Source organism: Filicampus tigris, chromosome 16 (assembly GCF_054856515.1).
Source record: "Filicampus tigris isolate MCC_2025a chromosome 16, RoL_Ftig_1.0, whole genome shotgun sequence".
In the NCBI taxonomy this organism is placed as follows: domain Eukaryota; kingdom Metazoa; phylum Chordata; class Actinopteri; order Syngnathiformes; family Syngnathidae; genus Filicampus; species Filicampus tigris.
This window is the reverse complement of record NC_141232.1, coordinates 4284842-4298207: the sequence shown is the minus strand read 5'-3', so window position 1 is coordinate 4298207 and position 13366 is coordinate 4284842. Positions and strand designations below refer to the sequence as shown.

General features: G+C 41.5%; 2 protein-coding genes across 6 annotated transcripts in view; one reads left to right on the top strand and one right to left on the bottom strand.

The window, feature by feature from the left end:
• LOC147134214 (UNC93-like protein MFSD11) overlaps positions 1–13366 on the top strand; it is a 38047-nt gene that overhangs the window by 4111 nt on the left and 20570 nt on the right. For 2 of the 5 annotated variants that reach the window (XR_015090110.1, XR_015090109.1), the window contains exons 8-15: positions 520–569; positions 826–891; positions 965–1090; positions 1227–1401; positions 1702–1837; positions 5714–5900; positions 8047–8470; positions 11179–11224. Coding sequence is in view for 2 of the 5 variants with exons in the window: in XM_086055421.1 (XP_085911547.1) it covers positions 520–569; positions 826–891; positions 965–1090; positions 1227–1401; positions 1702–1837; positions 2876–3034 (712 nt within the window). In the remaining 3 variants the exon portion in view is untranslated. Of the gene's footprint in view, positions 1–519; positions 570–825; positions 892–964; positions 1091–1226; positions 1402–1701; positions 1838–2875; positions 3563–5713; positions 5901–8046; positions 8471–11178; positions 11225–12618; positions 12783–13366 lie in introns of those variants that run through there. The other 3 variants (XM_086055421.1, XM_086055422.1, XR_015090111.1) reach the window with 2 other exon arrangements.
• On the bottom strand, positions 2660–9556 carry kdm8 (lysine (K)-specific demethylase 8). Its single transcript, XM_086055423.1, has 9 exons — positions 9299–9556; positions 7984–8450; positions 7719–7891; positions 7013–7145; positions 6860–6928; positions 6466–6615; positions 6245–6337; positions 5676–5874; positions 2660–3034 (listed from the first exon to the last, which is right to left on the bottom strand). Exons 2-8 carry the CDS (start codon positions 8440–8442, stop codon positions 5710–5712), a joined length of 1242 nt encoding a protein of 413 aa, XP_085911549.1. The 5' UTR covers positions 8443–8450; positions 9299–9556; the 3' UTR covers positions 2660–3034; positions 5676–5709.

Below are 13366 nucleotides of genomic sequence, written 5' to 3'. Positions count from 1 at the left end.
AAGGAAGGTCAAACAGTCGTTTGAGAATTATAATTTACTTTATTAGTGACCGTTTTTTTGTTGTTGTTTTTTTAATCTTGACAAATATTCCCATATTTTGAAAACAAAACAAGTTCAAACTAATGCTACAATTATAAAAACAGCATTTTTAAAAAAATTAAAAAGAACAAACCTGATGTAAAAACTAATCGAAACTAACAAAAACGTCTCGTTCATCATGGTTTATATTTTTACATTTTACAATTGTTGCCACTTCTGGCTTGTCCCATCGGGGGACACTATACAAACTCACTAGCATGTTTTTTTTTTTTATTTATTTATTTTTTTGGGGCACACTTTATTTACCCTCCCATTCCCCCTCCACCCCCACCGGATGCAACCATCCTTTTTTTTTTTTTTTTCTTTCTCCTTTAAACCCAGGCCCGGGACCAGCCTTGTATTTATATTTTACAGTGTAGTGCCATTTTTCTTGATGAAAAACATGTGGTGCTTCATGAATGCATCTTTTGTTGTTTTTAGGTACAAGCACAGAGCCAACACAGCCGTGCATGAGGTGAAGGCGGACTTCAGTAAGTCTCATCTGATAAATCAACATTCCCCGTTTGCAGTGTTGCCACAGTTACCTTTCAAAAGTAACGCAGTTATGTAACCGATGACTTGATTTTTCAAAGTAAGTAGTGGTTGGTTGGGGGCCCCTGATTTAGACTACCTGGAAAAAAATCTACATGAGAATAGGACAACTATTGAATCAAAAGCGAGCATTCTGGATGTTGCTGTACCTAATGAAGTGTCCATGAATAGGAATGTTTTTTTTTTTCTCCATAGAGACCATTCTGCAGCTTCTAAAGACCAGAAACATCCTCCTCCTGAGTCCCTGCATGGCATACAGTGGTGAGCGGTGCCATCAGTGTGCTAAGCGGCGCCTCCTTCAGCCTTCTCTTTGAGCTTTCTTCTCCTGGTGCAGGCCTGGAGCTGGCCTTCTACAGCGGCGTCTACGGGACGTGCCTGGGAGCCACGGCGCAGTTCGGCCAGGCGGCAAAAGGCCTCATCGGGGTCTCGGGCATGGTGCTGGGTGTGGGAGAAATCATAGGTGGGTTAGGCCAGCGGTTCCCGTTTAAAAATTTTTTTAATTTTTTTTTGCGCCATGGAACAACATTCCAATTCACCATTACGCTGAATGGCCCAAAATATCCCAGAGACGGACTTTGTGTATTTTTCCTTGCCAGGTGGAGGCTTTTTCGGCTTGGTGTGCAAGAACAATCGCTTCCGACGCACTTCGGTGGTCTTCCTAGGAATGGTGGTGCACTTCGTGGCCTTCTATCTCATCTTCCTCAACATTCCCGATGACGCCCCCGTGGTCTTCAGCACTGTCACCACCAAAAGCCCCTTTCTCACTCCAAGGTGTGTAGCTGGACGTGATACAGTAGATAAATCAATCTATCGTCTATTTACTTTATCTCTATTGATTGACAACTAGATATACGTATGAATAAATGAAATGGGGAGAGCTGGATGGATACTTTATTTAGATTCGTAGTTCTCAAACTTGCTTACAACTGAACTGTATTATATCCAAACGTGCTGTTAACCATAGAAGAGGAAGCGGAGACTCCGGCTGCTCAGTACAATGTGAGCACGAGGAGTAAGTCGGGCATCAGCAGGCTAGTCATGCTAATAATGTGGAGTGCGATGCCCTTTCAGCGTGTCCATCGCCATGCTGTGCAGCTTCCTGCTGGGCCTGGGAGACAGCTGCTTCAACACGCAGCTCTACAGCATCCTGGGCTGCGTCTACGCCGAGCAAAGCACGCCCGCGTTCGCCATCTTCAAATTCATACAGGTGACTAATCACGCACGCACGCACACACTTCTTTAAAAGCAACAGGAAATGGAATAACTTGTGGACAATTGCTTCACAACCTAATCATGAAAATGTATGCTGTGAATCACTGAAGCAGTATTTAGATGCTGCTTCACAACTGCGTTGCATATCTATTTTTGTAAAACTCAAACATTTACCGTATCACCTGGGGGGCGGGATGTGAAATTTTGCTTTCCAAGACTCAGTATTTAATTTTATAAGCATTTCCTAAACGGGTGACCTGCTTCACATCTGGGGAAAAATGTCAAGCAATTTCTCAAACTGAAAAATGCTTGATATTGCTTTCCTAGACTCGCCAGAGGAATAAAGTTTTCTGAATCTATTATTGAACAGAGGCTTCAAGCTGATCGATGACAAACTAACACAAAATAAAGAGAATTGTATGGTGTGTGTGTTTAAAACAATGTTGACTTATGAATGACCCACTAACTTAATGCTAACAATGTAAGATGCCACTGACATGCTAATGGTTAGCATTGAAATTCACTGTTTTAGAAACCCTTTAAGCAACACATATTTGAACACAATCTGTACAGTAGCAAATTATAGACATGTAGACAATTTAACACTCACTGGCATATATTCCTTATCCTCTACAAAGAATGACTTATTAAAGCTTCGTAATGAGTCAGAGTAGTAAGATAATTACTATTCCTCTTTGTTTGTCAGTACAATTGTATTACACTGTCTCCCAGTGGCCAAGGTGGGCACACCAGAACAATGAATTGAATTGCAGCATTAAATCAAGATGAACAGTTTAATTCTTCACGTTCTATTTATTTTATTCTTTTTTTTTTCGCGTAGTGGATTTCTACTGCCCAAACAAATGCTTCAAGGTTTTGTGTTCCCGTGAAGTAATACTTGGTTTTATAAGCACTACATGGTAGAACGGCTTGCGCTTCTCTTTCTCATTGAATCCACAATGTTGTTGTTTTTTTTGTTTGTTTGTTTGTTTTTTTCCCAACTGTTTTTTTTTTTCTTGGCTCCTGTGTTCAGTCGGTTTTCGCAGCCGTGGCGTTCTTCTACAGCGGCGACACGCTGCTAACGTGGCAGCTCCTCCTCATGGTGGTGCTGGGCTTCAGCGGCACGCTCTGCTTCTTCGTGGCCGAGCGCATGCACGACGTGGACGCCGTCTCCACGGAGGCGTTGGAATAACTGGAGACAAAAAATAAATAAATAAATACGTAAAAAGGACACTGTGGAGAGCAAGCAGCTTTAAGGCTCTCTTGGTTTTTAAATGATACTTTCTATCATCATCATCACCAGCATGCAGGAGCCCGCAGGGCATTGGCACATTGAGCTAATGGCCTCACGGTGCACTGCGATGATGAGCATTTATTAATACTCGTGCAACGCTCTTTACAAGCGTAATCATTTTGTGTGCTGCGCATAGCCTTCAGCTCAGATGGAACACTTTTTGGAAAACTGCCACTTTATTGCTTTTATACGTCATGTTTTTTACCTCCCGAGTAGCGCTTGACAATCTCTTTTGTGTGGTTGTAATTCATTTCTAACAGCGTGGAGTTTAATTTTTTTTTTTTTAAAACAGGCACTCTACTGTACATTGTTTAAACGGCGCTGCTAACAAGCCAACATCTGAAAACAAAGCTATTTGTTTTATCGTGCATTTCCCTATTTGTTTTGAAACTAATAAAAATACCCTTTCGGTGTTTGTGCAACTTTGTTAGGTTTCCAATTTTATGTTATTACATGAAGCTTTAACTACATAAAGGCGAATATGAACAACTTAACTGCTTCACACCTGTGAAGCTCAAAATGCTTGAATATTTTCTTTCCCATGGCTGATCTTGCATTCATGTGAGTCACTTAATATTAAGTCATATCATAAGCATTATTTTTGAGAAGTATTTCACATCTGTGTTGCATGCTTCTTGACAAACATATCACTGAAAATGCTATTAGATATATCGGTCCTGTGAACCTCTGAACTCAATCAGTTTTATGACCACTGTTATGGAAATGACCACTGGGGTACTTTTAAAGGTGAGTTGATGCTGCTTTTAAATCACTGCTGTTTGACTCAGGTTGACTTAATTCCACATAAAATGAAATAGAAAAAACAATTAATGATCACCAAACAGTAGCAATCTAATGGATTTGGCTGTGAGTTGCCCAAAAGAATGTAGGCCATTAATCAAAAATCCGTGAACAAGAACGGGTGGGGGTGTGGGGGGGGTGATGGGCTTGCATTACTACACTGGTAATTGAGTATTGATCACTTAATAATGAGAGTAAGCAGATTTGCCTGATCTGAAGTCAATTTTGCCACTTTACTGTGCGACGACAAGGTCAGTCCAGTTTGCAGTATTTAAAAGTCATTCTTCAAAATAAAACACAAGACAGGATAACTGCTGCACAGGAACATAGGCCGTATCTGAGTGGATTCATGTCTACCACAAAGGTGGAGGACTCACTGTTTATCTCGATAAAGCTTTATTAGATGAACTGTAATAAGTGGGCTTTATTTTGAAAGTTAACTCAGTTTGAAGGCAATGTTTCCAAGTTAAAACAACAGGAGGAAAGAATCAGCTTTTGTTTTTCCTTCAAGGACCCGCTTACTGTTGTCAAGTGTAAGTAATTTACATCTTAAACTATGCATGGACTGTGATAAGGCCATACTTAAGCTAATGACTAAAACACAGAAAAATAATGGAGAGATCAAATGCAAACAGATGCTTGCTAACATAGCAAGATAGCACTTTACTCAGGTTGCTAAGGTCAACTGATAAGGGCATTGTAGTCAGGCACTGTTTCAAGTGAGAATGAATCAAACCACAGCTGATTCGCTAACATAGCTAGATAGCAATTTGAGTAGCAAAAGCACAGCTGATTGTATATCTCACTGTTCTTTGTAGTGATTGTTGACCAAATGCTAACAAACATTACTCTAACCTAACATATGGAGCAACCTGAGTAGAAAGAGCGCCAAGACTGGCTAGTAAGGGTTTTACAGGTTTAGACAGGTAACCGTTTCTCATGAGAATGGATCAAATGCTAAAATGCTAACAGATGGTATGCTAATACTGTACTGTATATACTAGATGCTGAAACTGTAACTGAATACAGAGCAAGACATAAACCCAGATTGCTATTTCTAATGAGAACTGATCAAATAATAACATGCTAACATAGCAACCCAAGTTTCCTCTCGTTTACATCCCTATGCTGAGAATATTTGTATCTTGGGTATATTATCTACTAAAGGTTCCTCAAATGACAACATGCTAACAGTTGGAATACTAATACAGAATATCTCAAGATAGCAACCCCAGTTTACATATTGTCTGTATTCAGTTTCCATTGACAACTGTTCAAATGCTAACAGTTAATATGCTAATATAGATATCAAGAAAGTATGTGATCACAGGACAAGATGTAAACACAGGTTGCTTTTTCGAATGGAAATTTATTAAATGTCAACACAAAGCAGGATAGCAACCTGATTTCACCATTCGCCCTGTGTTCACGATATTTCTAAGGAGACTTGCTCAAATGCTAACATGCTAATAGTTGCTTTACTAAGGTACACTAACATATAGCAAGATAGTGCATGTGTGTGCATGTGCGCACCCACGGGGAATACTTCATTTATTCATCCTCAGCTGTGACCCGCTTTAACCGGCAGCATGTTTAGCTGGCGCTGCCTCATTTGCATGCATTATGCAAATACGAACACCTGAGGATATTTGTCGGATTAAAAGGTTGCGAGCGCAATTAAACGAGACAATCTGTACAAAAACGTTGAAACTAGTAGTAGCTATTACAAAAGAATTACCTGAGATAATTTCATTTCATGTCGTTTGCCCAAATCAGGACCACCAGAAGCTAACGGAAAAGCTTTGCTCCAGGGAGCGCACGTAGTGCCAGTGTTGCACCGGGATGAAGAGCACGTCTCCTGGCCGCAGCACGCAGTCCCGGTACGGCGCCTTGGAGAACTCCGGGAAGCGCTCTGTGTCGGGGTTCTCCACCTCCACCTAGGCCGAGGGAAGAAAGTTAGAAGGTCAGAGCTGTATGTAATTAATCAGTGAAATTGGATTTATTTATTTATTTAGTAATAGAACTGCTGCAAATTGAAAAATGCTTGAAAATGCTCCTTTTCTATGAATGACTGAAGTACTATTTAGGTGCATAAACTCTATTTGGGAGAATTGCTTCATGCCAATCTACAAAAACAGTGGTTAAGAAGCAAGTTCTCAGCTCCGTTTGAAGACACAAAACAGCATTTGTGCGTGGTTGGAAGGCTAAAATGCTCAGAAAAATAAGCATTTTTTTTTTTTGGAACTGAAAAAATGCTCGGCTTGTGAACATGGCTTTATTTACAAGAGGGCAGGATGCCAATCGCACCTGGCTGGTGTTGTGGAGGAGCTGAGACGGGTGCGGGTAGAGCTTGTCCGAGTCTTCGGGCGAGTACAAGCGGATGTATTTGGATCCCACCACCTGATACCGGGCAAACAGAGTATAATGTCTATTTTTAAACTAATCTACTTCTAAAATTAGGAAACCTTTTGCTCTCTGGTGACCTCACTCCAAAGTGCCAACGTTTAAGGTGTCATCACCGCGGTTACCTGCGCCAGGAAGTTGTGCTGGGGGTCCTGGTGGAGGGGCGACACGGTGCCGGCGGGCCCGAACCAGGCATTGACAGTCACATCGTCTTCGTCGCCCTCACCCAGGCAGCAGTAATCAGGCAGGCGGATGTCGTCCTTCAACTCCGGTATCTATGGCAACGGCTAAATTATTCCACATCCGACTAAATAAAAATATACGGTCATTCAGAGCGGCGGGGAAGAGGAAGAACTGAGAGATTTTATATATATATATATTTATATACATGTATTATGGGTGTATATGTGCATTAGGGGTGTGTTGTCTCAATTTGAAAAGCCTTTTTTTTTTTATTTGGCCATTTTTAACAAAAATAAATACAAATATGTTCCAGATTCAATTATTTTACTGCCCCACCTGCTCAAAGAGCTGATGCTGAGCCAGATAGCCGCAGATGGGCGTCGCCCCATCCCGCCAGGTGTCACTCTGTAACACACACACAAAAAAAACACCAAAATCAGTGACTCCTAGTCCAGACAGTTTGTGCTTTTTGAGGCGTAAACCACTCACTCGTTTTAAAATATAGCGGTCGATGAATTCATTGAGCGTCATCAGCGTCTGGGACCATTCCTCGTCCGTGTACCTGGAGCCCACCTCCACGGGGACGGTGCGACACCCCGCCACCGACCTCAAGTATTCTAAGCTTTTGGGACGGAACGGGGGAGGCATATTACATTTCTCCAGTTTCGGATCAGTTTCCACTTGAGCACAGTGAGAAGGAAAACTGTCTCGGGATGGAAATTGTCTGTTTGACGTCCTCCATGTCCAGATTCCCGCAGCTTTTCTCCCCGCTCGCTCGGATAAGGGCACTTAGCTGCCTGACAAGTGCAAATCAGCCTGATTGCATGACCGTTTAACAGCGCTGGAGGACCACTAACTGTTGCACGCGGACGCAGACAGCTGCACTTGTACTTGTTGCGCTTACTTCCGACAAGGAGGGTCACTTTTCATCACGGGGGTGATTTTTTTTTTTATTTTGGGGCGGGGGGGGGGGTGGTTCTGTTAACCACCTACACAGAAGAGATTTGCAGGTGTATCGCTAACATTCACTCTCAACTACAGTATAAGAAAAATAGGAGCAGAAAAAAAGACAGAATAATGCTTAGGAAAAACTAAAAAAGAAAATACCATAATAGAATGCGTCCAATAAGGGAGTGCCTACTGTGTATTAGCAAACAGCATGCTGCCAAAAATGGGTAAACACATCAATCCAAACCTCCAGGGATGCTGCTTGAGGGCGGGCCAGTGATCGATGGTCCCCTCCAAGATGACCGCTTTGGTGGGGATCAGGTAGTTCTTTTTGAAGCTCTCCAGAGAGGGGCATTTTACTCTGGGAATCGCCTGATCTTCTCCAATCAGCGGAACATCTGGCAGTGCCAATTTCAGCCTCTGTTGGAATCAAACCACAACTTGTTGACCATGCACCCTGTATTTCGGTATTTGAAAAAAATGTTGCAGCTTTCATTCTGGAGCACACTGACCTTGACTTCTGTATGCTCTCGCTCTTCCTTATTTCTGGTGTCTTTCTTAACTTCTTTCTGAAGAATCCGGACCAGAACTTGCAGTCGATCATCCATGATGGCGGCGCCCATGAGCAAGCCCATGTCACAGGTGCGCACGGCCTGCAGGAGGTCGTCCTCCGAAGGTTCCTCTCCGCACAGGGCGCACACCTTGAAGAGGCACCCGTACGAGTAGACTCGGCGCCACTCCTTGTCCACGTGGCGCCACGTTCCCGTGTTGAGCTTCTCCCACGACACGTCCAGGAGGATCTGAGCATCGAGTAGGCGGCCAGCGGCGGTGGTGCCGCCGTACAGGTGTCGTCTGGATCGCTTCAGCATTTCCAGCACACTGGCCTCCACTTTGTCGCTGAAGTGCAGCGGGAAGTCGTTCTCGTCTGGTGGAAGAACAGCGGAGATCTTGGGCCATAGAGACGCTGTCATTGAAAGGTCTGGGGAGCAGAATGTCAAGGTGAGAAGTCGTACATGTTCAAGTAACATGAATATCGACATTGATACTCTGATATACCACCGCTAAAGCGAAATGGGGTGGAGGGGAGGAGAAAAAAAAGAAGAGCAACAGTCACTGATGCAGTTTCATACATTTATTGAACGGGACAAACGATCACACTAAAAACAAAAATACTAACTGAAAACACAAGGCGCTAAAGTAGGTCAAAACTTACGCCCTGACACTCACATGCAGACTAACCAACCAAATTGAGCAAACCCCACTTCAGATCACCAGGCCACAAAAAAAAACACTACATTTGTTGTTGTGACTTTGGGCTTGGCCCAACATAATTACACATTACACAGCTAGTTTATTTATCTAAACTCTTTTACCATTTTTATAAAATACAGCGTTGTTACAAATATTTAACTTTTTTGTTTGTTTGCTTTTTGGGGTTGCCTGCTACAGGTGAATGGCATTTCAATTCATCTTAATTAAAGCCCTGTCACCATACATTTTAAATAATCTATGCCCTGCTACAAGAATAAAAAAAGACATTTGAATTACAATTTGGGAGGGATGACTGCTGTTATCAAATTAAGTAAAAATATCACCAAAAATAGAAACAATACAGATATGCATTTTGAACATGATGCAAGCCAGAAATAGCATAAAACTGAATAACAAGTCTTTTATATCGGTGTCAAAAAGCAACATTTATCCGTGATCATTAACGAAGTTTTGCACACTACTTTGGCGGTCCAGTAGTTACTCAGCCATTAAACTTAACTCGTATCGTTACTTTAAACGTTATTTCACTCTATGTTGAATAAAATGTTTGTTTACCTTTACAAAGCTTCGCGGTGTTGCTAAACGTCCGGCGAAGGTCGCAAGTTACGACATTAAGCGTGAAAGCGAAACTATATATAAATTACATAAAATGCAAAATGTTAATTAAGGAATAATTTTGAATTAATAGTGGGATGACGACAGCAAAAGAATCTTTAGTCAGAGAAATATAAGCGAGGCTTCCGTGATACGACCGCTGAGGCGGGTGTGTCGTCATAAACAGACCGGAAGGAAACGACAACCCCGGACAACTGTGTTCCACACTTGTGTGCTAAATGCGTCAAATATTTTGATGTGATCAATTACAATATTTAATTACCGCCCGATAACACGGTAAGTTTGACAGCACTGGTTTTAGGATGAGTTTTTTTAAATGGACGAAGAGAGGGACAGGTTTCACCTACAATTGAAAATAATTTAATTAAAAATAAATAGTTTAATTAATTACTTATCATCACATTGCATTTAATTGTACAATTACTGAGGTTTTCCAGCTCCTGTATATTATAAAAGTTTAACAAATAGTTAAAGTAATGTATTGCAATAAAATTAAATTAACACATTCACCAAATAATCAAATTGATAACAAGGTAATTAAATGAAACACATTTAACAAATACATTACAATAATGTAATTAAAGATAAGTAATTGAATTTATCCTTAACTTTAACTTACATAAAATGTTACATTTAAGGCTATTTTCAGGCTCCAAATTGTCACTGTCATGTAAATAATTATCCACATTGACACAATCTTCGAATAATGACAAAATTATGAATATAGTGGACAATAAATTATAGTTTATAATCTACATAATTTCTTTAGCTGCACAAGGCTAATGAATCAAATGTATAAAAAAAAAACCTCAAAGCAGTACAGGCTGTTCCTTTTATAGCCTCGTTTCCACATGCATGCACAAATGTCATAAATAGACTCAAGGCTGGTACACCAACATTTCGTTTTCCTTATTTGCCCATGTTAGCACAAGCTTTATGTAAATAGCAGTTATTCCCAGAGGACGGATTGATATGTATAGTGTCTCCTCATGCAAAGCTAAAACAATAATTGGATTTGTCTTCACGATACCGCTGTGATAGTTGAGCTCTCTTTTTTTGTATGCAATTGATTTTTTGTATTTTCCAGCAGGGTGAAAAGTCTGAGCAAACATGATAGGGACCCTTCGGAATCGAAAGCCGCACGACGCCATTAGCAAATGTCAAACGCAATGAAATTCAAATATTCTACAGCCTTTTCCTCTCTGCGTGATGTGCGGAGAGTTTCCTAGATTCACACAGGATTCAGAGATGGTACAGGCATACCCACCAAAAACCTTCATCTTCTGCAGAAATCACTGCAGTGACTATATTTTCTGTTCTTTTTAGAACAAAGGAATGAAAACAAAAGTCATCCATTTTCTGTAGCTTTAGTCCTCATCAGGTGTGCAGGTGTGTTGGAGCCTATCCCTTAGGGTGAAAAGCGGGGTACACCATAGATTTCTCATACTCAAAACAATTATTGAAGATTTTTTTGTAGGGTAAAAAAGAAGGAAAAATGAAATGCATTCATAATAGGCATCAGTTATACATGGACTTTTGCTATTCGTGGGCTGGCCTAGTCCCTGTCAACCCTGCAAAAGTGCGAATAGCGGGGATCCACTGTCGAGGGACTCATGTCAGATGCCCCAGTGCGTTACTTGGCCGCCATTTAAGCTGCGCCCCCCCAAAACACGCAGCAAAACTGACCTAGCTAAAAACGGTTTAACGCTAACATCTCCACAATTGAGTACAACATTGTTCTTAGTCCTTGCACATTTTTTAGCAATTATTTTTGAACATGCATATGTTTTTTTTATTCTAGCTTCTGTTTTCTATTCCAGATGTAACATCACTCTTTTGAAGGGAATTCAGAGGACGCAAAATGAGGTGAGTTTAGTTAGTTTAATGGACATCAATCCTCTCATTGTTAGGACCCATAGTTAGAAAAAAAACGGGCAAAATACCTGCTCAAAAAAAATGGAGAATGCACCCACAGAACACACACGCTCACTGCGAGCTAACCATGTGAACTGATGGATGTTATGAAGCTTACAAACCTTGCTCCTAACACAACACCCAAAAAAGAATCACTCGAAAAACGGAAGTCAAAGTACTACTGTACATACATTTTCTCCAGCATACGGATGCTTTCAAAAATTGGTGATTTTTCGGCTATGCTGAGACCCCCAAAATAGAACCTGTCATAAGAAGAACAATAAAAGCAGCAGCTCAGGCTCTAAAACAACTTGCCTCCACTTGATAACAGAAGTCAGTATTTCAAGATAAGACTGTAGCGAGCTGGTCTCTCAGCTGCTCCAACACGCTTCATTTGTTTCTCTATGTGATGCTGGGAAAATAAACCTCACTCGCAGCCATGCGGATGCTGTGTTTGTGTAGCCCTGCTCGTGTGTGTGCTAGCGGGGGATGCGAGGGGCTCTGGGATGTTCTATTCACACGCGTTTGTGCTTGTAAGACGCCGTGAGGGTCAGAGGCCTGCCGCTGTTTGTTCACGACCTTTTGGCAATGTTTACACGGCAGGAGGCCCGCACTCTCCTGAGGCTCTCCATGTCGCCGTCAAATGGCAACCCTCAGCCCTTACTTGTTTGATGTTTTTCTACCTAAAAAGGGGACATCAGCTGGACAACGTTACTGTAAAATGAGTAACAACAAAATTATTGCAAAATCTCAACGATATGACAGTATTTATTACACGTGAGACTGACGTTTTTGGTACAGATTTTAGCAAGGATCATGGAGGTTATAATTTGCTTTCGCGGGCCCGATAAAATGCTGTGGCGGGCCAGATCTGGCCCCCAGGCCTTGAGTTTGACGCAGGTGCTTTAAGTAAATAATAAAAGAAACTCTGCAAATTTGGAGCAAACAACTCGTGTACATTGTTGTGCCAAGTCACATTTTTGCCATAAATATCAATTATTTATTTTAACGTTTTTTTTTTTTTTTAACATGCAGCGTAATGACGATTTAGAAAATAGATGTATGTTGTATTGACACCACAAAACTGTAGGGGCAGCCTCTGAGCAACAGTAAAAAATTTTTTTAAACAATTGTAACTTATTTCTACCCTTAAATGAGCTCTTCTGGTTTTTCATTCCTTTGAGCCAAGTTCACCCTGTAGCTTTTTTTGGTCTTTTTAATTTGCTTTTATTCGTTAATGTTATGCCTCCATGAATGAGAATCCCTCCCGGAGCCTGTTTGGACTGCTTGTGCGGTAAACAATTAATTAGCTTTATATGCACGTTTTTCTCTTTGACCCTCAACAGCAACAACAAGAAAAAACACTCTGCAGTAGTTCGGGCGCAGCGTAGACCGTGACAGTGCCCCCCGGGAGTAGGGTGGGGGACATTGGGGGCCAAGCCGCCGGACGGGTCGGATGTAATCAGCACCATTACGCTCCAGGTGCTGCTCAAATAAAAGATGGAAACAAGCCTGCGCTGGTGTTGCCATGAATTAGAATCCAATTAAACACTGTTTAGCTTTGCACAAACTGCCAGCCTGTTGACTCATGAAATTAATGCATTGTCGCCGCACAAAACCAATGCTACAACGGGGGTGCAGCCGCGTCATTTCGGCCAGACAATGGGAGGGGCTACTAAAGGCAAAAGTCTGTTGTTGTTTTTTTTGTGCGTGTTTTTTTTTTTTTTAAAGAGGAAGTCAACCCCAAAATTTTCTTCACATTAATATGTTGCATGCACCCCGACTAGTCTAAACACGGCGTTCTGATTACAGTTGTGTTTGTGGAATACGCATTAAGCAGCAAAACCCACCTGTTATTATCCATCTCAGGGGGCGGCCATTTTGTCAGTTGCTGTCAACCGAAAATGACATCGGAGTTGCTCAGGGCTCAGGTAGCAATCAATCACGACTCACCTGTTTTCTCGAGCTGAGCCGCGAGCAACTGTGATGTCATTTTCAGTCGAGAGCAAGTGACAAAATGGCCAAATGACAAAATAGACTATTGGGGTTTCATGGAACATATTATTGTAAAGAACAATTTCGGGTTGACTTCAC